The sequence below is a fragment of the Salmo trutta genome, chromosome 28 (assembly GCF_901001165.1).
Source record: "Salmo trutta chromosome 28, fSalTru1.1, whole genome shotgun sequence".
Lineage (NCBI taxonomy): Eukaryota > Metazoa > Chordata > Actinopteri > Salmoniformes > Salmonidae > Salmo > Salmo trutta.
The window spans coordinates 19,982,755-20,008,211 of record NC_042984.1 but is presented as its reverse complement, the minus strand read 5'-3'; the positions used below and the strand labels follow the sequence as shown (position 1 = coordinate 20,008,211).

General features: G+C 43.7%; 2 protein-coding genes across 4 annotated transcripts; one reads left to right on the top strand and one right to left on the bottom strand.

Annotated features, from left to right (window-relative positions):
- The first annotated feature begins 262 nt into the window (after positions 1–262).
- Positions 263–10,836, top strand: LOC115165753 (wiskott-Aldrich syndrome protein). Of its 2 annotated transcripts, none has more exons than XM_029719098.1 (11): positions 263–501; positions 4,547–4,687; positions 4,913–4,999; positions 5,139–5,232; positions 7,014–7,049; positions 7,143–7,175; positions 8,419–8,614; positions 8,816–8,991; positions 9,152–9,687; positions 9,792–9,900; positions 10,040–10,836. In XM_029719098.1, the coding sequence occupies exons 1-11, from the start codon at positions 394–396 to the stop codon at positions 10,096–10,098; spliced, it is 1,575 nt and encodes a 524-aa protein (XP_029574958.1). In that variant the 5' UTR covers positions 263–393; the 3' UTR covers positions 10,099–10,836. The 2 variants fall into 2 exon arrangements, with proteins under 2 accessions (XP_029574958.1, XP_029574957.1); XM_029719097.1 differs by having other exon boundaries at positions 8,416–8,614.
- On the bottom strand, positions 10,414–25,247 carry sema3ga (sema domain, immunoglobulin domain (Ig), short basic domain, secreted, (semaphorin) 3Ga). 2 transcript variants are annotated; one of them, XM_029719096.1, is made up of 18 exons: positions 24,678–25,247; positions 23,539–23,663; positions 18,898–19,058; positions 18,409–18,471; positions 18,122–18,241; positions 17,825–17,918; positions 17,571–17,690; positions 17,195–17,340; positions 16,901–17,015; positions 16,731–16,800; positions 16,388–16,532; positions 15,807–16,029; positions 15,621–15,709; positions 15,452–15,493; positions 15,093–15,250; positions 14,874–14,941; positions 14,611–14,738; positions 10,414–11,550 (listed from the first exon to the last, which is right to left on the bottom strand). In XM_029719096.1, the coding sequence occupies exons 2-18, from the start codon at positions 23,642–23,644 to the stop codon at positions 11,140–11,142; spliced, it is 2,259 nt and encodes a 752-aa protein (XP_029574956.1). In that variant the 5' UTR covers positions 23,645–23,663; positions 24,678–25,247; the 3' UTR covers positions 10,414–11,139. The 2 variants fall into 2 exon arrangements, with proteins under 2 accessions (XP_029574956.1, XP_029574955.1); XM_029719095.1 differs by having other exon boundaries at positions 24,690–25,247.
- Positions 25,248–25,457: the final 210 nt, after the last annotated feature.

The following is a 25,457-nucleotide window of genomic DNA, read 5'->3' as shown; positions in this document are numbered from 1 at the left end:
TTTGAATCTGATTAGTTCTCTTTTCTAACAAATGTCCCACTGAATATTCTGACTAGCGTAAATTGAGTACCTGAGAAGAGTTTGCCATTTTTAGCAATGAAACAATGACTAAAACTTAAGACTCCATAGTCAGACCATGAAATATAAATAACACTACTCAACCATGATCAGCATTATGAGCGAAAGAAAGGGGAAAAAAATTGTGGTTGTCCATTTCCTGCTCTGAATCTTGGTGTGCATGTAACACATTGCAGAAGGCAGAAGAGAAACCATCTGCACCATTTCAACTTGTTATTCTAACAGTCAGTGCCTGTTTGAGGAAGAGGACAGACAGGCACGTACGTCAATGCTCAGCTCAGTTTTGATACTAAGTAGATATTCTGAGAGGGGACTATGAGTCGGGGATCTAAGTCTAAAGGAGTTCAGGAGTACAGTCCCAGCTCTCTGCTGAGCCCACAGGAGAATGAGAGGCTGGAAGACCTGCTGGGGAGGAGGTGTGCTGTAAGTCTTTCCTGGGGATGAGGGAGGAGAGGGGATGGTTGGTATGTATACTAGGAGACCTGGTTGGATGGTGTGTGGCTGTTTGGAATGTAGGAGACCTGGTTGGATGGTGTGTGGCTGTTTGGTATGTAGGAGACCTGGTTGGATGGTGTGTGGCCGTTTGGTATGTAGGAGACCTGGTTGGATGGTGTGTGGCCGTTTGGTATGTAGGAGACCTGGTTGGATGGTGTGTGGCTGTTTGGTATGTAGGAGACCTGGTTGGATGGTGTGTGGCTGTTTGGTATGTAGGAGACCTGGTTGGATGGTGTGTGGCTGTTTGGTATGTAGGAGACCTGGTTGGATGGTGTGTGGCTGTTTGGTATGTAGGAGACCTGGTTGGATGGTGTGTGGCTGTTTGGTATGTAGGAGACCTGGTTGGATGGTGTGTGGCCGTTTGGTATGTAGGAGACCTGGTTGGATGGTGTGTGGCTGTTTGGTATGTAGGAGACCTGGTTGGATGGTGTGTGGCTGTTTGGTATGTAGGAGACCTGGTTGGATGGTGTGTGGCTGTTTGGTATGTAGGAGACCTGGTTGGATGGTGTGTGGCTGTTTGGTATGTAGGAGACCTGGTTGGATGGTGTGTGGCCGTTTGGTATGTAGGAGACCTGGTTGGATGGTGTGTGGCTGTTTGGTATGTAGGTGTATTTTAGGCAGGTTGGTGAGGTAGTAGCACATGTCTAAGTGTTAAATAGCAACCAACTAAATAAAGGATATTCTGGCATATTCTGTGTTTTAAATATAGCCTTTTATTAACAAGGTCCGTGTACACAGTAAGATGTGATTGGGCAAATGTATGTTAACCCCTTCAACTGTGGCTCTGATGTGTTTTATTTAGTGCATGGCAATTTACTTTGATGTAATCTAGATATTTGGCAACTTTAAAAGTAATACCTATTGTTAGAAATTCAAACAATTAAACATTTTGCATGTACACCAAGAGTCTCTACACAATGACTTTTAAACGGGCATGAGTGAATGACAGGAAATTGTGGTGTAACCACTTCCTCTGGTAACAGAATTAGAGGCAGCAGTTTGTACACTGAGTGTACAAAACATTAAGAACACCCAGTGGTGTAAAGCGTTTTATTTTTACCTTTATTTAACTAGGCAAGTCAGTTAAGAACAAATTCTTATTTAGTATGACGGCCTACACCGGCCAAACCCGGACGACGTTGGGCCATTGTGCACCACCCTAAGGGACTCCCAATCATGACCAGGTGTGATACAGCCTGGATTCAAGCCAGGGTGTCTGTAGTGACACCTCTATCACTGAGATGCAGTGCCTTAGACCGCTGCGCCACTCGAGAGCCCCAAAGCAAAAATACTTTTAAGTACCACTTAAGTAGCTTTTATGGGTATCTGTATTTTACTTTACTATTTATATTTTTGACAACTTTTACTTTTACTCCACTACGTTCCAAAATAAAATAATGTACTTTTTACTCCTTAAGTTTTCCCTGACACCCAAAAGTACATTTGGAATGCTTAGCTGGACAGGAAAATTGTCTAATTCACACACTTATCAAGAGAACATCCCTGGTCATCCCTACTGTCTCTGATCCGGCAGTCTCACTAAACACGAATGCTTTGTTTGTAAATTGTGTCTGAGTGTTGAACTGTGCCCCTGGCTATCTGTCAATGTAAAAAACAAGAAAATCGTGTCATCCTGTTTGCTTAAAATAAGACATTTTAAATGATTTATACTTTTACTTATGATACTTAAGTACATTTAAAACCAAATACTTTTAGACTTTTACTCAAGTAGTATTTCACTCGGTGACTTTCAGTTTTACTTGTCATTTTCGGTATTTTACTTTTACTCAAGTATGAAAATGGGGTACTTTTCCACCACTGAGAACACCTGCTCCATGACAGACTGACCAGGTGAAAGCTATGATCCCTTATTGATGTCACTTGTTAAATTAATTTCAATCAGTGTAGGTAAAGGGGAGGAAACAGGTTAAAGAATGACTTTTAAGCCTTGAGACAATTGAGACATGGATTGTGTATGTGTGCCATTCAGAGGGTGAATGGGCAAGACAAAAGTTTTAAGTGCCTTTGAACGAGGTATGGTAGTTGGTGTCAGGCACACCGGTTTGTGTAAAGAACTGCAACGCTGCCGGGTTTTTCACTCTCAACAGTTCCCTGTGTGTATCAAGAATGGTCCACCAACATAAGGACATCCAGCCAACTTGACACAACTGTGGGAAGCATTGGAGTCAACATGGGCCAGCATCCCTGTGGAATGCTTTTGACACCTTGTAGAGTCCATTCCCTGACACATTTAGAATGTTCTGAGGGCATTAGAAAGGTGTTGTTAATGTTTTGTATTGCTCAGTGTATGTGCAGTCTGCTTTCTTTTGACATACCAACTTCCTGGTTTCTGAGGTAGGCCTAAGCCTGCTGTGGTAGCTGACAAGTCTAACAAAATATTATTCCTACCACAGAGAATGTGATGTCATTATTGGGGGCAGGTCTTTGCTATGAAAACTACCCAAGAACTTTCCAAACCAGTGAGTACCAGCTGCTTAAAGCACTAATCACAGGTAACTTAGGTCTGACAGATGTCAGACACTTTTCGTTGGACTGGTACAGTCGATTCCGGATAAATGCAAAGACTTCCGATTGTCCTAAATGTTCGTACATAACCAGAGCACACACACACACTATCTACAGTAAGTAGAACAAGTATGTTTTTGAATTCACTTGAATAGAGTTTGCACTTTTCTGATGTACACCTATCTAGAGCCAACATACATATAAATTATACTGAACAAAAATATAAAAGCCACCTGTCAAGTGTTGGTCCCATGTTTCATGAACTGAAATAAAAGTTCCCAGAAATGTTCTATATGCACAAAAATATTATTTCTTTCAAATGTTCTCTGCATTTTTGTTTGCATCCGTTGGTGAGCATTTCTACTTTGCCAAGATAATCCATCCACCTGATCCATAATACATCCGTTGGTGGCATATCAAGAAGCTGATTAAACAGCATGATTATTACACAGGTGCACCTTCTGCTAGGGACAATAAAAGGCCACTCTAAAATATGTAGTTTTGTCACACAACACAATGCCACAGATGTGAGCGTGCAATTGGCATGCTGACTGCAGGAACGTCCACCAGAGCTGTTGCCAGAGAATTTAATGTTTTCGAGAATTTGGCAGTACATCCAACCGCGTGTATGGCGTTGTGAGGGTACGTGGTTTGCTGATGTCAGCGTTGTGAACAGAGTGCCCCATGGTGGCGGTGGGGTTACGGTATGGGCAGGCATAAGCTACGGACAACAAACACAATTGCGTTTTATCAATGGCAATTTGAATGCACAGAGATACCGTGACGAGATCTGAGGCCTATTGTCATGCCATTCATCCGCCGCCATCACCTCATGTTTCAGCATGATAATGCACAGCCCCACGTCGCAAGGATCTGTAAACAATTCCTGGAAGCTGAAAATGTCCCAGTTCTTCCAGGCCTGCATACTCACCAGACATGTCCTCCATTGAGCATGTTTGGGATGCTCTGGATCAACGGGTATGACAGCATGTTGCAGTTCTGCCAATATCCAGCAACTTCGCACAGCCATTGAAGAGGAGTGGGACAACATTCCACAGGCCACAATCAACAGCCTGATCAACTCTATGCGAAGGAGATGTATCGCTCTGCATGAGGCAAATTGTGGTCACTTCAGATACTGACTGGTTTTCTGATCCACGGTATCTGTCACCAACAGATGCATACCTGTATTCCTAGTCATGTGACATCCATAGATTAGGGCCTAATGAATTTATTTCAATTGACTGATTTCCTTATATGAACTGTAACTCAGTAAAATCTCTGAAATTGTTGCATGTTGCGTTTATATTTATGTTCAGTATAATTAAATGTCCTGCGTGTGCGCGTGTGTGTGTGTGTGTGTGTGTGTGTGTGTGTGTGTGTGTGTGTGTGTGTGTGTGTGTGTGTGTGTGTGTGTGTGTGTGTGTGTGTGTGTGTGTGTGTGTAGTCCCTGGCCACTACCGTAGCACAGCTGTACATGGCCCTGCCCCACAGTCCCACCTGCTGGAGCCTGCAGCAAACTGGGGTGGCCTGCTTCGTCAAGGACAACCATCGTCGTTCCTACTTCATACGCCTCTTCGATGTCAAGGTAACAGGAACATACACTGTCAGTCACAATGATGGAAAATATTAATCAATCAATCAAATGTAGTTATAAAGCCATTTTTACATCAACAGATGTCACAAAATGCGTATACAGTAACCCAGCCTAGAAAAGGACCATTTGTTGATCCGCTGTTGAGAAGTTTCCCATCAAGATATGAGTTGAAGAAGTGTTGGCCTTTCAGTTATATTAACAGTTGGCTTTTCCCAGAAAGGACAGCTGATCTGGGAGCAGGAGCTCTATAACCAAATGGTCTACCACTGTGCCCGGCCATTCTTCCATACCTTCGCTGCAGATGTAAGCAAACTTAATCTTCCCCTACATTAATATGCCCTGGATACTCATGATGATGGCTTGACTGTAAATCCTAAGATGAGTGATTTTACTTTTGTCTTTTCATGAGCCTATCCAAATGTTTCTCTCCAATCCAATGCAGGACTGCCAAGTGGGGCTGAACTTTGCAGATGAACAGGAGGCTGAAATCTTCCTTAGTGCAGTTGATGAGAAGATCAACCAGAGAAACCGTCAAGGTCAGGGTCATTTGTTATAGAATGGAAAACAGAAAATTGTGTTGAGTTTTTTGGTATAGGATTGACATGACATCAGACTGTATATTAGGCTACTATGTCCTCCATGTTTTCTAAAAACAGGTTTTTAGAAAATAATGAAATATACATTTACATAAGTATTCAGACCCTTCACTCAGTACTTTTTTGAAGCACCTTTGGCAGCGATTACAGTCTTGGGTCTTATTGGGTATGACGCGACAAGCTTGGCACACCTGTATTTGGGGAGTTTCTCCCATTCTTCTCTGCAGATCCTCTCAAGCTCTGTCAGGTTAGATGAGGAGTGTCGCTGCACAGCTATTTTCAGGTCTCTCCATTTTTATGCTCTGGCTGGGCTACACAAGGACATTCAGAGACTTGTCCCGAAGCCACTCCTGCATTGTCTTGGCTGTGTGATTAGCGTTGTCCTTTTGGAAGGTGAACCTTCGCCCTAGTCTGAGATCCTGAGCGCTCTGGAGCAGGTATTAATCAAGGATCTCTCTGTACTTTGTTCCGTTTATTATTCCCTTGATCCTGACTAGTCTCCCAGTCCCTGCCGCTGAAAAACATTCCTACAGCATGATGCTGCCAAAACCATGCTTCACCGTAGGGATGGCATTGGCCAAGTGATGAGCGGTGCCTGGTTTCCTCCAGACGTGACGCTTGGCATTCAGGCCAAAGAGTTCAATCTTGGTTTCATCAGACTAGAGAATCTTGTTTCTCATGGTCTAAGAGTCCTTCAGGTGCCTTTTGGCAAACTCCAAGCGGGCTGTCACGTGCCTTCCGTCTAGCCACTCTATCATAAAGGCCTGATTGGTGGAGTGCTTCAGAGATGGTTGTCCTTCTGGAAGGTTCTCCCATCTCTACAGAGGAGCTCTGGAGTGACCATCAGGTTCTTGTTCACCTCACTGACCAAGGCCCTTCTCCCCCGATTGCTCAGTTTGGCCGGGCGGCCAGCTCTAGGAAGCGTCTTGATGGTTCCAAACTTCTTCCATTTAAGAATGATGGACGCCACTGTGTTCTTGGGGACCTTCAATGCTGTAGACATTTTTTGCTACCCTTCCCCAAATCTGTGCCTCGACACAGTCCTGTCTCAGAGCTCTATAGACAATTCATTCGACCTCATGGCTTGGTTTCTGCTCTGACATGCACTTTCAACTGTGTGCCTTTCCAAATTATGTCCAATCAGTTGAATTTACCATAGGTGGACTCCAATCAAGTTGTTGAAATATCTCAAGGATGATCAATGGAAACAGGATGCACCTGAGCTCAATTCTGAGTCTCATAGCAAAGGGTCTGAATACTTATGTAAATAATTTCAAAAAACCTGTTTTCACTTTGTCATTATGGGGTATTGTGTGCAGATTGATGAGGGAAACAAAGTATGGTCTGAGAAGTGGTCTGTGGTCACCACCTGCAGAACCACTCCTTTATTGGGGGTGTCTTGCTAATTGCCTATAATTTCCACCTGTTGTCTATTCCATTTGCACAACAGCATGTGAAATTTATTGTCAATCAGTGTTACTTCCTAAGTGGACAGTTTGATTTCACAGAAGTGTGATTGACTTGGAGTTACATTGTGTTGTTTAAGTGTTCCCTTTATTTTTTTGAGCAGTGTATATCTGACACTGGAAAACATAACAGATATTGTAATGTGCGGTTCCATGGAGGGTAGCTTTGGCATTTCAAAGAAAAGGTTGTGGTGAAGATGAGTAGATATGATCTCAACTGGCATCCTCTTGTTCCTCCTTCCTTCTCTCTCACAGTGTCAGAGAAGAAACATCGCCCCCTGCCTTCCAGTGGTAAGACTGATTTACACTGAGGCCCTTATCTGAAGTAATCCCAAAATAACCCTCGTATTCTCCCCGATCTAATTCTGTGTGTTTTACTTACAGACAGAGCGGGACTACCTCCACTTCCTGGTAAAGGTGAGTATCCCTCATTCCATTGTATGTGTTATACCTGGGCTCCCAAGTGGCGCAGCGGTCTAACACACTGTATCGCCGTGCTAGAGGCATCACTACAGACCGTGGTTCGTTCCCAGCCTGTATCACAACTGGCTGTGATGGGGAGTCCCATAGTGCGGTGCACAATTGCCTTATACTGGTTAGGGTTTGGCTGGTGTAGGCCGTCATTGTGAATAATAATTTGATCTTAACTGACTTAAATAAAGGTTAAATAGAAAAATTACTAAATATATACCGTTCAAAAGTTTGGGGTCACTTAGAAATGTTTTTTTTTTTTTTAAGAAAAGCACATTTTTTGTCCATTAAAATAACATAAAATTGATCAGAAATACAGTGTAGACATTGTTAATGTTGTAAATGACTGTTGTGTAGCTGCGGGTACTATTTAATGAAGCTGCCAGTTGAGGACTTGTGAGGTGTCTGTTTCTCAAACTAGACACTCTAATGTACTTGTCCTCTTGCTCAGTTGTGCACCGGGGCCTCCCACTCCTCTTTCTCTTCTGGTTAGAGACAGTTTGCGCTGTTCTGTGAAGGGAGTAGAACACGGCGTTGTACGAGATCTTCAGTTTCTTGCCAATTTCTCGCATGGAATAGCCTTCATTTCTCAAGAATATACTGATGAGTTTCAGAATAAAGGTCTTTGTTTCTGGCCATTTTGAACCTGTAATCGAACCCACAAATGCTGATGCTCCAAATACTCAACTAGTCTAAAGAAGGCCAGTTTTATTGCTTCGTTAATCAGCACAACAACTTTCAGCTGTGTTAACATAATTGCAAAAGTGTTTTCTAGTAATCAATTTGCCTTTTAAAATGATAAACTTGGATTAGCTAACACAACGTGCCATTGAAACACAGGAGTGATGGTTGCTGATAATGGGCCTCTGTACGCCTATGTAGATATTCCATAAAAAGTCTGCCGTTTCCAGCTACAATAGTCATTCACAACATTAACAATGTCTACACTGTATTTCTGATCAATTTGATGTTATTTTAATGGACAAAAATGTGCTTTTCTTTCAAAACAAGGACATTTCTAAGTGACCCCAAACTTTTGAACGGTAGTGTATATATACCTCAGGCACAATAACTAACTGACCCAATATCTAAACTGTAAACATATATATTACACATCTCTGACAAGATATCTTTATCCACGAGAGACATATTCTGTGACTTATACATGTATGCTTCCATTGTAAAGCAGGTCCTGGCAGTCCCACTTCTCCCTCCATGGCCACCATGGACATCCAGAACCCAGACATCCAGGCTTCACGCTACCGCTCCGTCACACCTGTGCCTGCCCCTGCCTTTGTCAGTAAGGGAAAGAAGGACAAGAAAAAGGACAAGAAGAAGAGCAGTAAACTCTCCAAAGCAGACATAGGAGCACCCAGTGGGTTCAAGTGAGTGGATACTAAGCCCACACATATAAGCAGGCAGTTAAATAAAGTCTTCATAATCTATCACAACACATGTAACTACATGGCACCTTGTCATAAAATTGTTTGTCCTCAATTTGTTTAATTTACAAATCCAGGATTGTATCCAAGCGTGCCACTCATTCAGGTGTATTTTCCTCTTCCTCTCTCTCCTCCCCTCCTCAGACACGTGAGTCATGTGGGCTGGGACCCCAACAACCTGGACCCTGACCTGAAGAAGCTGCTGTCCTGTGCTGGGATCAGTGAGGCTGAGTTGAAGGATGAGGAGACCTCCCAACTCATCCAACAAGTCATTGAGAACTCAGGCGGCATGGAGGCCGTCAAAAAGGCCATGAACACTGGTGAGTGTCATTCTGAGTGTCTGTCTACTGGTCTAAAGTTCATCATCACTTCAGTGGATGTATTGAACTGTACTTCACTGTAGGCTACTGTTCTGGTGTACTTTGTTATACAATTTTATTACTAAATGTAAATCAAACTATTTCATCCCATTGCATATAGGTCCTGGGCCTCCTCACCCTCCGCCTGGTAGGCAGGGTCCTCTCCCCCCAGTACCAGGGAGCTGTGCCTCCCCTCCTGCCCCTCCTCCTCCACGGGGAGGTCGTTCTGGCCCCCTGCCCCCTGTCCCAGGACAACCAGGGCGTGGCCCGCCCCCCTCCCAGCTCCCTCCTTCACGTGGAGCCCTGCCACCTCCACCCCCGTTAGGCGGCCGAGGTGGATTCCCACCCCCTCCACCCTCTGTGTCCCATAGTTCTCTTCCACCTCCCCCTCCCCCTGGTCACCAGCGCTCCATGCCTGCACCTCCTCCTCTTGCTCCATCCGCCCCCAGTCGAGGAGGCCCAGCGCCTCCTCCACCTCCTCCTCCCCCGCCTCCCCCAGCCCAGAGCTCTGGAGACTTTCCTCCTCCTCCTCCCCTCTGTAAAGGTCCCCCACCACCTGCTCCTGCATCTTCAGGAGGAGGTGGAGGTGGAGGTGGAGGTGGAGGTGGAAGAGGAGCTCTGCTGGACCAGATCCGCCTGGGAAGGAAGCTCAAAAACGTAAACCCAACTTGTTCAAATACAAAATGATCTTTGTCAGTGAGATTGAAGTCTACATATTTCAGTTTACATAATCATTGACCTTTGACCTTTGTGTGTCCCAGGTCACAGACAGTCCTGAGCCACCTCCGCCTGCCCAGGAAGACTCAGAGGGTATCGTAGGAGCTCTGATGATGGTCATGCAGAAGAGGAGTAAAGTCATTCACTCCTCTGGTGAGCACCTTCTCATCCTAATCTTTCATTCATTCATTCTACAAATGTGTAAATTAAAACAAATACATTGTGGCTTGTCCTCTTCAATCTTAAAATAAATCTCTGCATAACAGATATTCATTCCTGTCTTCTGTTTCAGATGAAGGTGAAGATGAAGGAGGGTATGATGATGAAGATGATGATGAATGGGACGACTGATAAGTGCATTCCGTACTGTATTATTTTCCACTCTGTAACCACGGACTTCAAAGTCAGGTTGATCCAGTTAGATTTAGGCCGAGATTCAGTCTGCAGCGCTGAAGATCCATATTCTACCACAGATTTTTATCTTACCGTGAATGCCGGAACGATGCCTTTAAATTTCAATTGCGCCGTAGTGCGGATCTTCAGCGCTATGGATTGAATCTAGCCCTTACACATGGAAAATGCACACCTGAAGAATGCTACAGATAAGGATTGTGTGAAAGGCCCAAAGGTTAAATAAATCAATAGAACGTAAGACAGAGAAGGTTAGATGGGATAACATATCTTTATATCTGTCGTTTGAACGTTTCCAGTGTAGGACTCATGCTGAGTACGTACATTACATTACAGTATGTTGCTCAATATCATCATAAAAGATGGCGAGGTCTTCTACACACAGTCTTCTTTCTACCTGTTTCCATTCAAATATTTGCTATTACTGGAATGTAGTATTACAACTAATATTATGCACACATATGATTTCCCGTCTTAATCTTCTACATGTCTGTTTTGTGCAAATATAAACAAACATAGGTCACAAAGGCGTTAGAGAGCACAAGAGTCACCACAATTACAACATCACATATGGTTTTAGTAGACAAATACATACATCACACCATACAATTATTATCTCTCAACGTTGAACAATGAAATGTACACATTTCCAAACTGAATAAAGAATGCAAAGACAAACGTTTTTTCTTTGATATCATAATTATTATACATGAATAAACCATGGATCTATTATTATCATATGATATATACACATATCAATATATTACATTTCTATACTGAGATACTGGGTTGTGTGAGGGTGTCACTACCACCATACAAAGGGAGATGAAGCTCATGTTTGGTGTCAAACATGGATCTCTAGTCTATCATATGGAGTCTCCTGGCTGGCTAGTGTTGGAGAGGTCCAGTCCTCTATCTGCCGTGTGTCTCCTGGCTCTCTGTTTGTCTCCTGGCTGGCTAGTGTTGGAAAAGTCCAGTCCTCTATCCACCTTGGGTCTCCTGGCTCTCTGTGTGTCTCCTGGAGGTGCGTTTGGGCTTCTGCTGCTTGAGCCCTAGCTGCTCCCAGTAAGACTGACAGTACTGGTGGATCAACTTGATTTCTGGTTGGGATGGGGTGTCTGTGAGAGGGAGGGTTGGGGGGTGCTTCAGCTGTTGGGCGCCATGTTGTCCCCCCCGCCCGTTGGGAGGGCTGTTGGAGGTCATGGGGTCATCGTCAGGGGAGGTGAGGGCCACCACGATGTCTCGGTCCAGGATGCGCAGCGCCACACGGGCCACCGTGTGTTTGAAGTTGTTCTCCGTGGCCAGGCAATGGTACAGACCGGCGTCTGATTGGCTGAGAGACTTCAGAAGGATTCCCTGGGGTGTCTTCAGATACTCTCTGTCCCGGTTGAGCTGAGGGGTAGGGGGGAGAGAGAGTGTTATGGTAGTGAGGGGGAGAGAGAGTGTTATGGTAGTGAGGGGGGAGAGAGAGTGTTATGGTAGTGAGGGGGAGAGAGAGTGTTATGGTAGTGAGGGGGAGAGAGAGTGTTATGGTAGTGAGGGGGGAGAGAGAGTGTTATGGTAGTGAGGGGGAGAGAGAGTGTTATGGTAGTGAGGGGGAGAGAGAGTGTTATGGTAGTGAGGGGGAGAGAGAGTGTTATGGTAGTGAGGGGGAGAGAGAGTGTTATGGTAGTGAGGGGGAGAGAGAGTGTTATGGTAGTGAGGGGGAGAGAGAGTGTTATGGTAGTGAGGGGGAGAGAGAGTGTTATGGTAGTGAGGGGGAGAGAGAGTGTTATGGTAGTGAGGGGGAGAGAGAGTGTTATGGTAGTGAGGGGGAGAGAGAGTGTTATGGTAGTGAGGGGGAGAGAGAGTGTTATGGTAGTGAGGGGGAGAGAGAGTGTTATGGTAGTGAGGGGGAGAGAGAGTGTTATGGTAGTGAGGGGGGAGAGAGAGTGTTATGGTAGTGAGGGGGGAGAGAGAGTGTTATAGTAGTGAGGGGGAGAGAAAGTGTTATGGTAGTGAGGGGGGAGAGAGAGTGTTATGGTAGTGAGGGGGGAGAGAGAGTGTTATGGTAGTGAGGGGGGAGAGAGAGTGTTATGGTAGTGAGGGGGAGAGAGAGTGTTATGGTAGTGAGGGGGAGAGAGAGTGTTATGGTAGTGAGGGGGAGAGAGAGTGTTATGGTAGTGAGGGGGGAGAGAGAGTGTTATGGTAGTGAGGGGGAGAGAGAGTGTTATGGTAGTGAGGGGGAGAGAGAGTGTTATGGTAGTGAGGGGGAGAGAGAGTGTTATGGTAGTGAGGGGGGAGAGAGAGTGTTATGGTAGTGAGGGGGGAGAGAGAGTGTTATGGTAGTGAGGGGGAGAGAGAGTGTTATGGTAGTGAGGGGAGAGAGAGAGAGTGTTATGGTAGTGAGGGGGAGAGAGAGTGTTATGGTAGTGAGGGGGGAGAGAGAGTGTTATGGTAGTGAGGGGGGAGAGAGAGTGTTATGGTAGTGAGGGGGAGAGAGAGTGTTATGGTAGTGAGGGGGAGAGAGAGTGTTATGGTAGTGAGGGGGAGAGAGAGTGTTATGGTAGTGAGGGGGAGAGAGAGTGTTATGGTAGTGAGGGGGAGAGAGAGTGTTATGGTAGTGAGGGGGAGAGAGAGTGTTATGGTAGTGAGGGGGAGAGGTTGGTAGAGGGGGGAGAGAGAGTGTTATGGTAGTGAGGGGGAGAGAGAGTGTTATGGTAGTGAGGGGGGAGAGAGAGTGTTATGGTAGTGAGGGGGAGAGAGAGTGTTATGGTAGTGAGGGGGGAGAGAGAGTGTTATGGTAGTGAGGGGAGAGAGAGTGTTATGGTAGTGAGGGGGGAGAGAGAGTGTTATGGTAGTGAGTGGGAGAGAGAGTGTTATGGTAGTGAGGGGGAGAGAGAGTGTTATGGTAGTGAGGGGGAGAGAGAGTGTTATGGTAGTGAGGGGGGAGAGAGAGTGTTATGGTAGTGAGGGGGAGAACAAGGTCCAATTGTGCCTCATTTGTATTTCAAAAGTGATTGACTATTGCTTTAAAGACATTTTCCATTACTTGTTGATATACACTGAGTGTACAAAACATTAGGAACACCTTCCTAATATTGAGTTGCACCTCCCTTTTGCCTTCAGAACAACCTCAATTAATCGGGGCATGATCTCTACAAGGTGTCGAAAGCGTTCCACAGGGATGCTGGTCCATGTTGACTCCAATGCTTCCCATAGTCAGTTGTGTAAAGTACTTAAGTAAAAATACTTGAAAGTACTACTTAAGTAGTTTTTTTGGGGTATCTGTACAGTACTTTACTATTTATATTTTTTACAACTTTTACTCGTTACATTTTGAATGCTTAGCAGGACAGGAAAATGGTCCAATTCACACACTTATCAAGAGAACATCCCATGTCATTCTTACTGCCTCTGATCTGGCGGACTCACTAAACACATGCGTCGTTTGTAAAGGATGTCTGAGTGTTGGAGTGTGCCCCTGGCTCTCTGTAAATGAAATAAAAAACAATAAAATGGTGCAGTCTGGTTTGCTTAATATAGGGAATTTTAAATGATTTATACTTTTACTTTTGATACTTAAGCATATTTTAGCAATTACATTTACTTTTGATACTTAAAACCAAATACTTTTAGACTTTTGCTCAAGTAGTATTTTACTGGGCAACATTCGATTTGAATTGAGTCATTTTTCTATGAAGGTATCTTTACTTTTACTGAAGTATGACAATTGGGTACTTTTTTCACCACTGCCCACAGTTGTGTCAAGTTGGCAGGATGTCCTTTGGGTGGTGGACCATTCTTGATACACACAGTCCATAGGAGCAGACAACGGATATCAAGGATCTAGAATGATTCTGTATGGAGGAATGGTCTCATATCTAAGATCCCTCTTTGATCCCTCCAGTCTCATAACATTTTGAAAAACCCCTATCTTTTTGAGAGAAAAAAAATCTCTCTCTGTGAGCAATTATATTAGTATAAAATAATATAATTTCCCTCTCAAAAAAATAGCTTACAATATACATTGAGTGCACAAAACATTAAGAACACCTGCTCTTTCCATGACAGACTGTCCAGGGGAATCCAGAGAAAAGCTATGATCCCTTATTGATGTCAATTAAATCTGTTAAATCACAGTGTAGATGAAGGGTAGGAGACAGGTTAAAGAAGGATTTTTAAGCATTGAGACAATTGAGACGTGGATTGTGTATGTGTGCCATTCAGAGGGTGAATGGGAAAGACAAAATATTTAAGTCCCTTCAAATGGGGTATGGTAGTAGGTGCCAGGCACACCGGTTTGTGTCAAGAACTGCAACGCTGCTGGGTTTTTCACGCATGCACCTCAATATTAGGAAGGTGTTCCTAATGTTTGCTATACTCAGTGTAAATGTGATCTGAATTTGGTATTTCAATAATACTGGTTGCTTTTCAAAGAGCAGAAATAGAAGCCTGTATTTTCTTCCTTACCACTTTCCTTCTTCCTCCCCTTTGATAGAGCCACTTGACTGTGGCCTGAGGAGAGCGAGACTGACACTCCAGAAATGTACTGCTCCCCTCCACACCAAATTGGACTGTCTCTCTCAGACGCTTTTCCACTGAAAGAGGGGAGGATGTTGGGAAGAGGGGAGGGAGATTATTTTAAATGCCAGTTCCTTGCACATTTTTTTAATTATTAAATGATTTTAATGTGTGTCACTCTGAATTCTGAAGATTAAAGTGTCTTGACTAACCTTTGGCATTGAAGCCCCTGCACTGTCGCAGTGGATCCCCATGTTTCACATCCTGCCTTCGGCTCCTCCTGGGTAACAGAGAGAGAGAGCAGGGTTCATCGAAAACATTTCACAAGTACAGACACAGTGAAGAAGACTTATCATGACACCCTTTCCACTGTTAGTTGCTAGATGACTTGTTGTGGTGTGTGTTGTGATGGTGTGTGTTGTGGTCCTGACCTCTTGGTGGCGGGGGTGAAAGCGGTGCATCTCTCCCCATCCCAGGCGCAGTAAGGGTCCCGTGCCAGACAGCAGTCGGAGCAGGCCCTCCCGTACACCCCACAGCGGTGGAGAGACACCTGGGTTAGCCCCGCCTCTGATGACACATACAGCTGTTGCTATAGTGACAATGAAAACAAGAGGTCAGTATCAACAATATCTCTCTAGTATTTCCTGTTGATTAACAAAGAGAGAGTTTGGGGGATTGGAAATGATGCAGACATTTACGTTGATAGAAGCCACAATCTATCTGCAATATTAAAGCTGATCTACCCCCTAAAAACATGAACAAATAAAAGGAAATCAAGAGTTCAGATTACCCTTTTAGATGATATCTTCATTGTTTTGACAGCAGCACGTGTCTGTAATTAAATGTAATGTCTCACATCAGGATCTACAGAGAACAACCATTGAATGAATGTTCGAGGACAGTGGTTGGAGACTTTTGCTATAACTTAAACAATATTTGGATAATCATTATAGGCATACCCTGAAAACCTCCACTTCCTCCAGGGTGAGCTCCTCCATGGTGCTCGGGTCCTTAGGTAAAACTATGACCTTTTGGACAGTGCCACGATCTGGAACAAGAATTTGGACAAAATACAAAATGTGAAATTCAAACAAGCAATGAAGTCCTTCAGTCAGCCAATTGCCCTGGGATGGAGAGCCTCTCACCTGTGCCCAGGAAGAGCACCTCGTATCGGGCGTCTACGGCGTCCACCTGGTCCACCACCAGGGCAGTGAAGCGGTAGTCCACACCAGTCCTCACCACCAGGGGGCGACGGTGGATAGGGTACACAGGGTGGTACATGAGGGGATGGGCTCGCATAAAGTTTACTGCCTCATCTGAGAAGTCCTTAGAGGTACGAATACCTGGAGTAAATGTTCCTCCTGGACACTAGGGGGAGGAAGAGAGGGATTGTATATTTTTGAGTAACAGAAAGAGAGAGAGCGAGAGAGAGCGAGAGAGAGAGAGAGAGAGAGAGAGAGAGGGTGGGAGGGAGGGAGTGGGAGGGAGAGAGAGAGAGAGATAAGGGGTTGACAGAAGGAGGTCAGCCAGGGCTGGAGGTGTACAGAGTAGAGGGGGAGGACGGAGCAGTGTACTGGAAGAGAGAGAGAGAGAGCGAGAGAGAGAGAGAGAGAGAGAGAGAGAGAGTAAGCAATACATTGTATGAATCGACAGAGGTGAGAATCACTTGAATTTGTGTGTAATGTATGGATTGCTTGCTTGCAATGAGTAACAGGTCTAAACCTACTGTGCCAGGGCGAGGGTAGGGAATCTTGCCCGTGTAAACTGTCCACTGGTAGTTATGACCATGTTTGTGGGAGAAGGGTCCATTGAAGACGTTGCGGATGTCAGCCATGGAGTACACGCAGACTGCTGAACCCTTGAACACAGAGCTGGGAGAGAAAGAAGGGAAAAAGAGAGAATGAGGAATCCAGTAAGCATCAACCAGGGAAGTGGAGGAAAGAGGAGGTAAACCTACAGCTGCTATATGAAAGTACAAAACCATGAAGCAGTGACAGCAGGAAGGGTATAGAGAGAAGGGGACTGGAGAAAGAGGAAGTATACAGGGTGATGTTAGAAGGATATAATACCCAGCAGTAGTGAACAGGGCATAGATCACAGGGTTCCGTTCATCTTGCGTGGGCTGGATGAAAACATCCCCTGGAAGACAGAAAATTACCTTCCTGCAGATGAGAGACTCAGACGCATAGACTAATAATAACTAATGATCTAGTAAATCTTTCATTAAGGTCTGTCTCACTCAGTTCATCGAATGAGGTCTCCACCCCATCCTCTCCGATCACAGAGCAGATGAGGCGGGCTTTCAGGAAGCTGGTCCATCTGTTGACCAGGGACTTCTGACCCCCTTCGTCATCCTGGGATGAGGGAAGAGAAGGAAAGGAGTAACATAAAGGTAAGGTAAAGAGTTAAGGAAAGTGTATCACGGTATAATACACATTTTTACCTCTAAGCATTTAGCCATAAATGATCCACTATGACTGCCATTCAGAATATGTTTATGTCTGGAGGAGAGTATGAACATTTGAACTCTCACCAGACACACTCGTCCCACTCTGGCCAGGACACTGGGGCTGGACCCTCCCCCTGCATCCAAACTCTTCTCCCGGAAGAAGAAGTAGAGTTTGTCATCATTCCTCTCTGCACTGTCAGGTATCTGTTGAATCTGAATAAACACAGGCTCTGAGAGAGAGAGAGAGAGAGAGAGAGAGAGAGAGAGAGAGAGAGAGAGAGAGAGAGAGAGAGGTGTGAGTGATGAAAGAAAGAGAAACTTGCAGTTGTTTTCAGAATTCATTAGCAGCAGTTTGCCATTTATTCTTACATCCGTATCCGGCTAGAAGGACCATGAAACAACACCTCTTTCGGAGTCCATCCTTACAAGGTGGTGCTCTTTTTCAGGTGTTGTAACTCACCATTGAGCCACCTGGAGTCATACTGCTCTGTTCTGACTGCTGTTCTGCCCCCCATGGTCCTGAAGAGGGCTGGGTCTGTCCCCATGAAGTCTACATGGACACCTGCATACAGATTCCCATCTGCAGAGGAGAAGGAGCGAGAGGTGGGGAGAGAGGTGGAGAGGAGAGGTTAGGAAAAAGTGAAAGTGAGAGGACCTGTTCTTTTCAGTTTTGGGAAGTCTACTAAGTGTATTCATAAGTGGGGTGAAACGTACTGATAAGAGCAGCAATGTTCTCCTGGAAAGGATCGTAGGAACATTTGCCCTTCCCTGATTCTAGAAATCCAGGTACCAGTCTGAACACATAATCCTGGAAAGAGAGGGACCAGAAAAGCCAGATAAGGATCAAATGTAATGAAATGACAAAAGTATATAGAGAAATAGAGCTCAGATCTGTGGCCTAGTTCTGAGTAGTAGAGTGTTTAGTAATCCGGGCTGCTGGGCCTAAATATACACAGATATGCTGCAGTTGAATGTCTTTTAGAATGATTTTGGGCATATTAAACCTTTCACCTCTGCCTTCCAGCCTCTGTTGATGAAGGTGCAGATGGGTTGGTAGGCTCCAGTCCCACAGGTGTACAGGTGGGTGCGGTTCCATGGCTCTATCATACGCACAAAATTTGCACACTCACCCTGGTGTGTGTACACAGATATAGGAATGTTATCAATTGTTGTTGAATGAAAAAAAACAAGGCTATCTCTTTCAAAACTGTGAAATAGACCCCTGAAAGTGGGACATTATTAGTTCATCCTGTAAGGAGAGAGGCCAGGGGTCTTTCACAAAAACAAGTTATTCTCACCTGTCCTCCTTTTCCTGTCATCCGACACTCCCCTTTTCTCTTGTCAGAGGCTGGCCAATGGATCTGTCAGGGAAAGACCACAAAGCTAAAAAGGATACCACACACAGTAAAATAGCATTTTACTTGAGGTCTCTTTACTACCACATTAAATTACCACATTAAACTACCACATTTTACTACCACATTAAACTTTCACATTAAACTACCACATTTTACTACCACATTAAACTACCACATTTTACTACCACATTAAACTACCACATTTTACTACCACATTAAACTACCACATTAAACTACCACATTTTACTACCACTTTAAACTACTACATTAAACTACCACATGTTACCACCACATTAAACTACCACATTAAACAACCACATTTTACCACCACATTAAACTACCACATTAAACTACCACATTTTACCACCACATTAAACTTTCATAAAGGAGAGTTGTGTTTATGTGTGTGTTTATGTGTGTTCTTCTTACAATGAGTGGCTCCTTGTTGACGTTGTGCATGTCCAGGGCCACCAGGTACTCCCGGCTGCCCAGGTAGAGACGGCCCTGGTCCTGGTCCATCAGCAGGATGCGGTAATCACTGGTGTTGAAGGAGAAGGAGAAGGGCCGCGCTGCTCTGGTGTCCAACAACTCTGGAGAGGAGAGAAACCCACCCGCGCACACACACGCATAGACGCACACACGCATAGACGCACACATGCATAGACACACGTACACAGAGACACAAACTTATTGTAAATCATATGTAAAATAAGTTCTGTAGCACGAGAATGGTACAATTGTAATATCCAGCAGGGGGAGCCATAACTTCTTTCTGCTTATTTCTTTGAATCTGTCACAAGACATTTCCCTGATAATGACTACAAGTGCGTCATTTTTCACTCTCAGCAGCACTTACTGAACATAGACTAACACCATCCTCAAAGTAAGAGAAAATGTGTGAATGACTAAATTTAACTTATCTCAGGACGTATTCCAGAAGCTTTTAAGAATGAAATATTTTATGTGTTCCAAGCTTCTGATTGAGTTTGTGGCATTGACTGAATGTACCGTGCCACTTTGTGGTTGTTATTGCAGGTCTCTGAGGACGCAGTCAGATGAACTCTAAGTAAATGCTTTAAATCAGGTCTCTTCAGTGTCGCGCTCTCTGAGTGAGTTTTACAAATATTCATTCAGACACTAGAGACGTCACCTCTCCCCGTATCAGGTCCTCATCAGGTCCTCGCTTTTACTGGAGCTGCCCGCTTGGCCAGGTCTCCCTTGTAAAATAAGTATCTTGACTTTAACAGGAGGTATCTGGATAAATAAAGGTGAAATAAAACGGACCTATGTAGAATAGCTTTCAAACATTTAAGTGCTATGATGTAATTACTAAGTAGCGTACAAAACACAGATATCCCCATGGAGAACAAATGATAAATGTCTCATGGCATTTGGTTTGTGAACAAACATCAGCATGAAGTACACATATACTGTTTTAGCCTGGCCGGAGTAAGGACATCTGTGTTTACATCAAACTGCTCTGCCGTCTTCCTTTGAGGTGACTGTTTGTCTGAATACTGTTAACAGGATGCAGTCAATGTGCCGCTAAAATAAGCTGCTGCGCAATCGGATCTGCACAGGATAACAAGCATCCCTGGCAAACCTCCGTCCACTTCATCCACTGGGGAAAAGTGGACTGACAGCCTAGGCTAAAACTAGAAACGCCACACCCCTACATGGCTGCTCTCATCCTCTCCGTCATAAACAACGTCAGTTGGCACTATCTGATAAACAACACATAATGTGTCATCATACCGCATTTGATTCAGCTGAACCAGTTCCAGACATGAAAAACATAAGAAAAATGTCCAGATCACACCATTTTAGTGTAATGTACAGTGAGTATACAAAACATTAAGAACCCCTGCTTTTTCCATGACATAGACTGACCAAGTGAATCCAGGTGAAAGATATGATCCCTTATTGATGCCACCTGTTAAATCCACTTCAATCAGTGTAGATGAAGAGGAGGAGACAGGTTAAAGGAAGATTTTTAAGCCTTGAGACAACTGAGACATGGACTGTGTATGTGTACCATTCAGAGAATGAATAAGCAAGACAAAATATTTAAATGCCTTTGAACAGGGTATGGTAGTTGGTGCCAGGCGCACCAGTTTGAGTGTGTCAAGAACTGCAACGCTGCTGGGTTTTTCAGGCTCAACAGTTTCCCGTGTGTATCAAGAATGGTCCACCAACCAAAGGACATCCAGTCAACTTGATACAACTGTGGGAAGCTTTGTCGTCAACATGGGCCAGCATCCCTGTGGAATGCTTTCAACACCTTGTAGAGTTCATGCCCTGACAAATTGAGGCTGTTCTGAGGGCAAAAGGAGGGGTTCAACTCAATATTAGAAAGGTGTTCTTAATGTTTGGTACACTCAGTGTAAGTAAGGAAAAGTGAGGCTTTAAATCATTGTCTCCATAATGCTGAAGACAACCTAAAATCCATATCCATACTCTAGGTCACTGGAATAACCTTTATTTAGTCCCTTCCTCTGACACAGTTCCCATCAACCAGGAAACATGAAGAGCATAGTCCCATCCACTTGGGAGCCAAGCCCAGCTAATCAGAAAGGGGTTCTTCCCCATAAAAGAGCTTTATTACAGACAGAAATACTCCTCAGTTTCATCAGCTGCCCAGGTGGCTGGTCTCAGACCATCCCGCAGGTGAATAAGCCCGATGTGGAGGTCCTGGATTGGTGTGGTTGCAAGTGGTCTGAGGTTGTGAGGCTGGTTGAACATACTCCCAAGTTCTCTAAAACGACGTTGGAGGTGGCTTATGGTAGAGAAATTAACATTAAATTCTTCGGCAACAGCTCTGGTGGACAGTCCTGCAGTCAGCATGCTCCCTCAAAACTTGAGACATCTGTGGTATTGTGTTGTGTGACAAAACTGCACATTTTAGAGTGACCTTTTATTGTCCCCAGCACAAGGTGTACCTGTTTAATGATCATACTGTTTTATCAGCTTCTTGATATGCCACACCTGTCAGGTGGATGGATTATCTTGGCAAAGGAGAAATGCTCACTAACAGGGATGTAAACAAATTTGTGCAAAGAATTTGAGAGAAATAAGCTTTTCATGCATATGGAACATTTCTGGGACCTTTGTTCTCAGCTCATGAAACATGGGACCAACACTTTACACGTTGCGTTTATATTTTTGTTCAGTATAATTAACAATCTTGATCTGGCATGTCTCCAGTGGTCCTGTCCTTCTGTCCTTCTGTCCCAGTCACCCAGTCCCAGTCACCCAGTCCCAGTCCCAGTCCCAGTCCCAGTCCCAGTCTGTCTAGAAATCAGTCAGATGCCCCCCCCCCCCCCCCCCCCCCCCCACGACAAAAAAAACGCCTTATGGAACAAAGAGAGTCCCTGTCGCAAACAATGAACAATAAATCTTTGGAATGGCAGAAAACACAGAGCAGGGGATCACGTCCCACTGTTCTGCCTATTCTTGGAAATGAGGAGAAGATGATTGGGTTCTAGTGGTGGATTTGAATGACTACCAATATCAGTGAGCTCTTTACAGTGTTTACAGAGATTGGTTGCAGTCATTGTGGGACAGTTGCAGCAAGCAGACAATACATCTAATATCATCCACAGCAATCCAAATCAATACAGTATCAAAGCAATTGAATATAATTCCATTTGGTTATATTACCACCAGTTACAGGCTTACCCTTACTTTTAGCAAACATTATGCAAACATTGGTGTGTGGGCTCAACTTTTGTGACATTCCCTACCACATTGCAACCAAGTAAACTAATACATACTTGAACTAAGGGAGCTAATTTCATAGCCTGAAAACAAACATAATGTTTTGTTGACCTGACCCTTAACACTAATCTCATTCAGCAAACAGCTTATACTCTCAGTGCTGTAGTTTTCATCAGCAGGATCAATTGAAAGACCACAGACTTCTTTAACATCTTTATAGGGTCCCACTTATAAAGGATTTATACAGCATACATAAACGTTTCATAAGCACTACATAAATTCTTCACAGATCATCTATAAGCGTATGTCATACTCTAAATGGTGTATAAAGGATCACATAACCATTCACACCTCAGGGTGAATTGTCAAATGTAACATTACACATTATGTATGTTTATAGACCATTTATAGATTATGACATGCATTTATAGATGATTTGTGAAGCAATTATGTAGTGCTTATGAAGCCTTTATGTATGCCATATAAAGCCTTTTATAAGTTGTACTTGGTATTAAAGTTGGACCCTTTATGCTTTACAGCAATACATTCACAATGTACATGATCTTCTCATCCCTATATTAGAGCCACATACGTCAACATTAAATCATTTTATTCTAAAGAAACTACTCAAATTCTCATTTTTCTCATGGCATAATAAGTCCAAGCTCTCAGGCCAGACATGTAATTGTGATTGTAAAGGACTCAACTTGCTCCCAACACGTCCATCATGATGTTGTGGTATACCTTAACAGAAATTTTATACACCTGAATCATGCAGATAATTCTTATTTACAGTTGTTTCAGGTGAGTCACCCCTTGTGGTGCAAGAAGGTAGGTGTGTGTGTGTGTATGTGTGTGTGTGTGTGTGTGCGTGTGCGTGTGTGCGTGTGTGTGTGCGCGTGTGTGTGTGCGTGTGTGCGTGTGTGTGTGTGCGTGTGTGTGTGTGTGTGCGTGTGTGCGTTTTGCGAGCGTGTGTGTGTGCGTGTGTGTGTGTGCGTGTGTGTGTGTGTCAACCGAGGCGTGACGACAGCATGTGGTAATCACTGTAATCTTTCAGCATTATTTTGATGGAAGCCTTCATCCAGGTTACACTTACAGAAATAACTTTCGAACACAATGCCTAAACTTCTATTTACCAAGCAGTGACCACCTGCTAGTCTAGCAGATCGAATAACCAATTCTTAGATTATGAAGGAAATGTTTCTAATCTTTAATAATCAATAACCCACAAGACTTTCTGAAATCCACAGGCCAAATAAGAAATAACTGAACCAACCTGGCCTGGAAGCCATCCCAGCTGACAGCTGAGCAGTGTCTGTGTGTCTGTGAGCGTGTTCTGGTCAGGTAGCTCACCTTTGAAGGACAGCCGTACCCTTGGAGCAGACTGTTGGAGGCCTGAGATGTAAACACATACACTCAACAGTAGGAGTAGGGGGGTCCGAGTTGCTGTCTTGGCCATATCTATGGCAGAAAAAGATCTGAAAGAGAACGTCACATCATTAGTGTGTGTGTGTGTGTGTGTGTGTGTGTGTGTGTGTGTGTGTGTGTGTGTGTGTGTGTGTGTGTGTGTGTGTGTGTGTGTGTGTGTGTGTGTGTGTGTGTGTGTGTGTGTGTGTGTGTGTGTGTGTGTGTCAGAGAGAGAGAGAGAGAAAGAGAGAGAGAGAAGAAAGGAGAAAGAGAGAGCTCTTTATCGATGTGTGAATGCCTGTAAGTGTCTGAGTGAGTGCATGGGAGACACTTAGACAGCCATACTGTACATTACCAGTACTGAATTTCACCCCTCATGCATATTTCAAAATACATAGCTGGCAAAAGAAACAGTTGGACATCTGAAAACCATTTCTGACAGTTTAGGGGTGTTGGCAGGTAACTGTTTTACTTTTATGTCAGCATTCATTATGTAGTATTTTGCTGAAGACCATCTTGTATAAATTATGAATACTAAAAACTGTGTCCATAATGTCCATTAAATTCTCTCCCAAAAGGTGGACTTTTCAATTGAGCCCTGAAATGCTGTTATTTTTTCTAACCAAATGTATTAAGTAGGTCACAGACTATTTCTACATCTGCTAGAATAAAAAAAAGTACAAAAGGGAGTAAATTAAATTAAGTTATTTAAAGCACTTCATAAAACTTCATGAATAGAACTTCATAGACTATAAATAAATTAGATATTTTCCCCTGAGTGCTGAAATATGTGCCCAGCCATAATTATTAAGCTGTGGTTTATAAAGCACTTATTCTAACATTATAAACCTAACATTATATTTCACATGGTCCATTTTCTCTTTGCCCAAAAGTTTGATTTATGGTTTAAATTGTGTCCTGTGAACATAATTTTACAATAATCTTTCTCACTTTTTTTTCTTGTAAATGTTTTAATCTTGTAAATGTTTGAGGGGGAAAAAATATGAACAGTCGACTGCGCATATTATGCAGGAATGCATTTCATGACCATGACGATCACTGGCTCCTGATAACATCGCAGTTACCTGTGAACTCACATCAAAAGACAGCGAGTAGACGTTCTCTCCATATGTAGGCTACCCCTCGTTCTTGGTAATTACTTTGGTCCCTCAACACACTGACTAAAAAAACAAACAAATACTTGTGATGTTAAAAAAAAGTGTCTACAGAAAACTTGCCAAAGTAGCCTACCTTCTTTTTTTCTTTTTTAACGCGCTGGTGTCGGAGACCCGTAACTCATATAAAAAGATGTTATCGCTTACATTCCTTAGATGAAAAGTCCCACACGAAAACAACGAAAATACGTTTGAAAAAGTATTTAATGCTTAAACGTCCAATAAATTATACCTCTGTATATCATAGAGAGACACAGTTTCTAACGTCTCTCTCGATTTAGTTCCAAACAACATGAAAAATATAACATAGATTTCCGATCAAGAATTATAAAATGATCATTCCAACAAATGTTGTGTTATTCCCATTGCCCTCATCCACCCGAAAATAAGTAAATAGCTTAATGTAGGTCCATATGTCCTCTCCTCGTGAGGGTCCTGTGCTGTGAAGGTCTGTGACTGCAGGTGTTTGGAGGGCTGCCCCCTCTCTCACTCCCTCCCTACTCTCCCTCCTCCTCCTGCTCCCTCCCTCCTACTTCTGTCATCATTACAGTACAAGGGTAAAGCTCAAATTGTCCCACTTTAAACCGACTTGATGTTGGTAAGGGGAAAAAACGTCTGTCCAATGTATATTAGGCTAAAGTAAACAGGGAATTGAAATTAACTTCAATTCTAAATTATGAAAATACATTT

Excerpts from the sequence above, each read along its gene's own strand:
- LOC115165753 (XM_029719097.1), top strand. The coding sequence starts at position 394 with ATGAGTCGGGGATCTAAGTCTAAAGGAGTTCAGGAGTACAGTCCCAGC. Across the intron at positions 4,688-4,912 it reads TACGCCTCTTCGATGTCAAG|AAAGGACAGCTGATCTGGGA; the intron begins GTAACAGGAACA and ends GGCTTTTCCCAG. Across the intron at positions 5,233-7,013 it reads CAACCAGAGAAACCGTCAAG|TGTCAGAGAAGAAACATCGC; the intron begins GTCAGGGTCATT and ends TCTCTCTCACAG.
- sema3ga (XM_029719095.1), bottom strand. The coding sequence starts at position 24,721 with ATGGAGAGAACGTCTACTCGCTGTCTTTTGAT. Across the intron at positions 17,341-17,570 it reads TGACTCCAGGTGGCTCAATG|AGCCTGTGTTTATTCAGATT; the intron begins GTGAGTTACAAC and ends TCTCTCTCTCAG. Across the intron at positions 11,551-14,610 it reads GGGGAGGAAGAAGGAAAGTG|CTCAACCGGGACAGAGAGTA; the intron begins GTAAGGAAGAAA and ends CCTACCCCTCAG.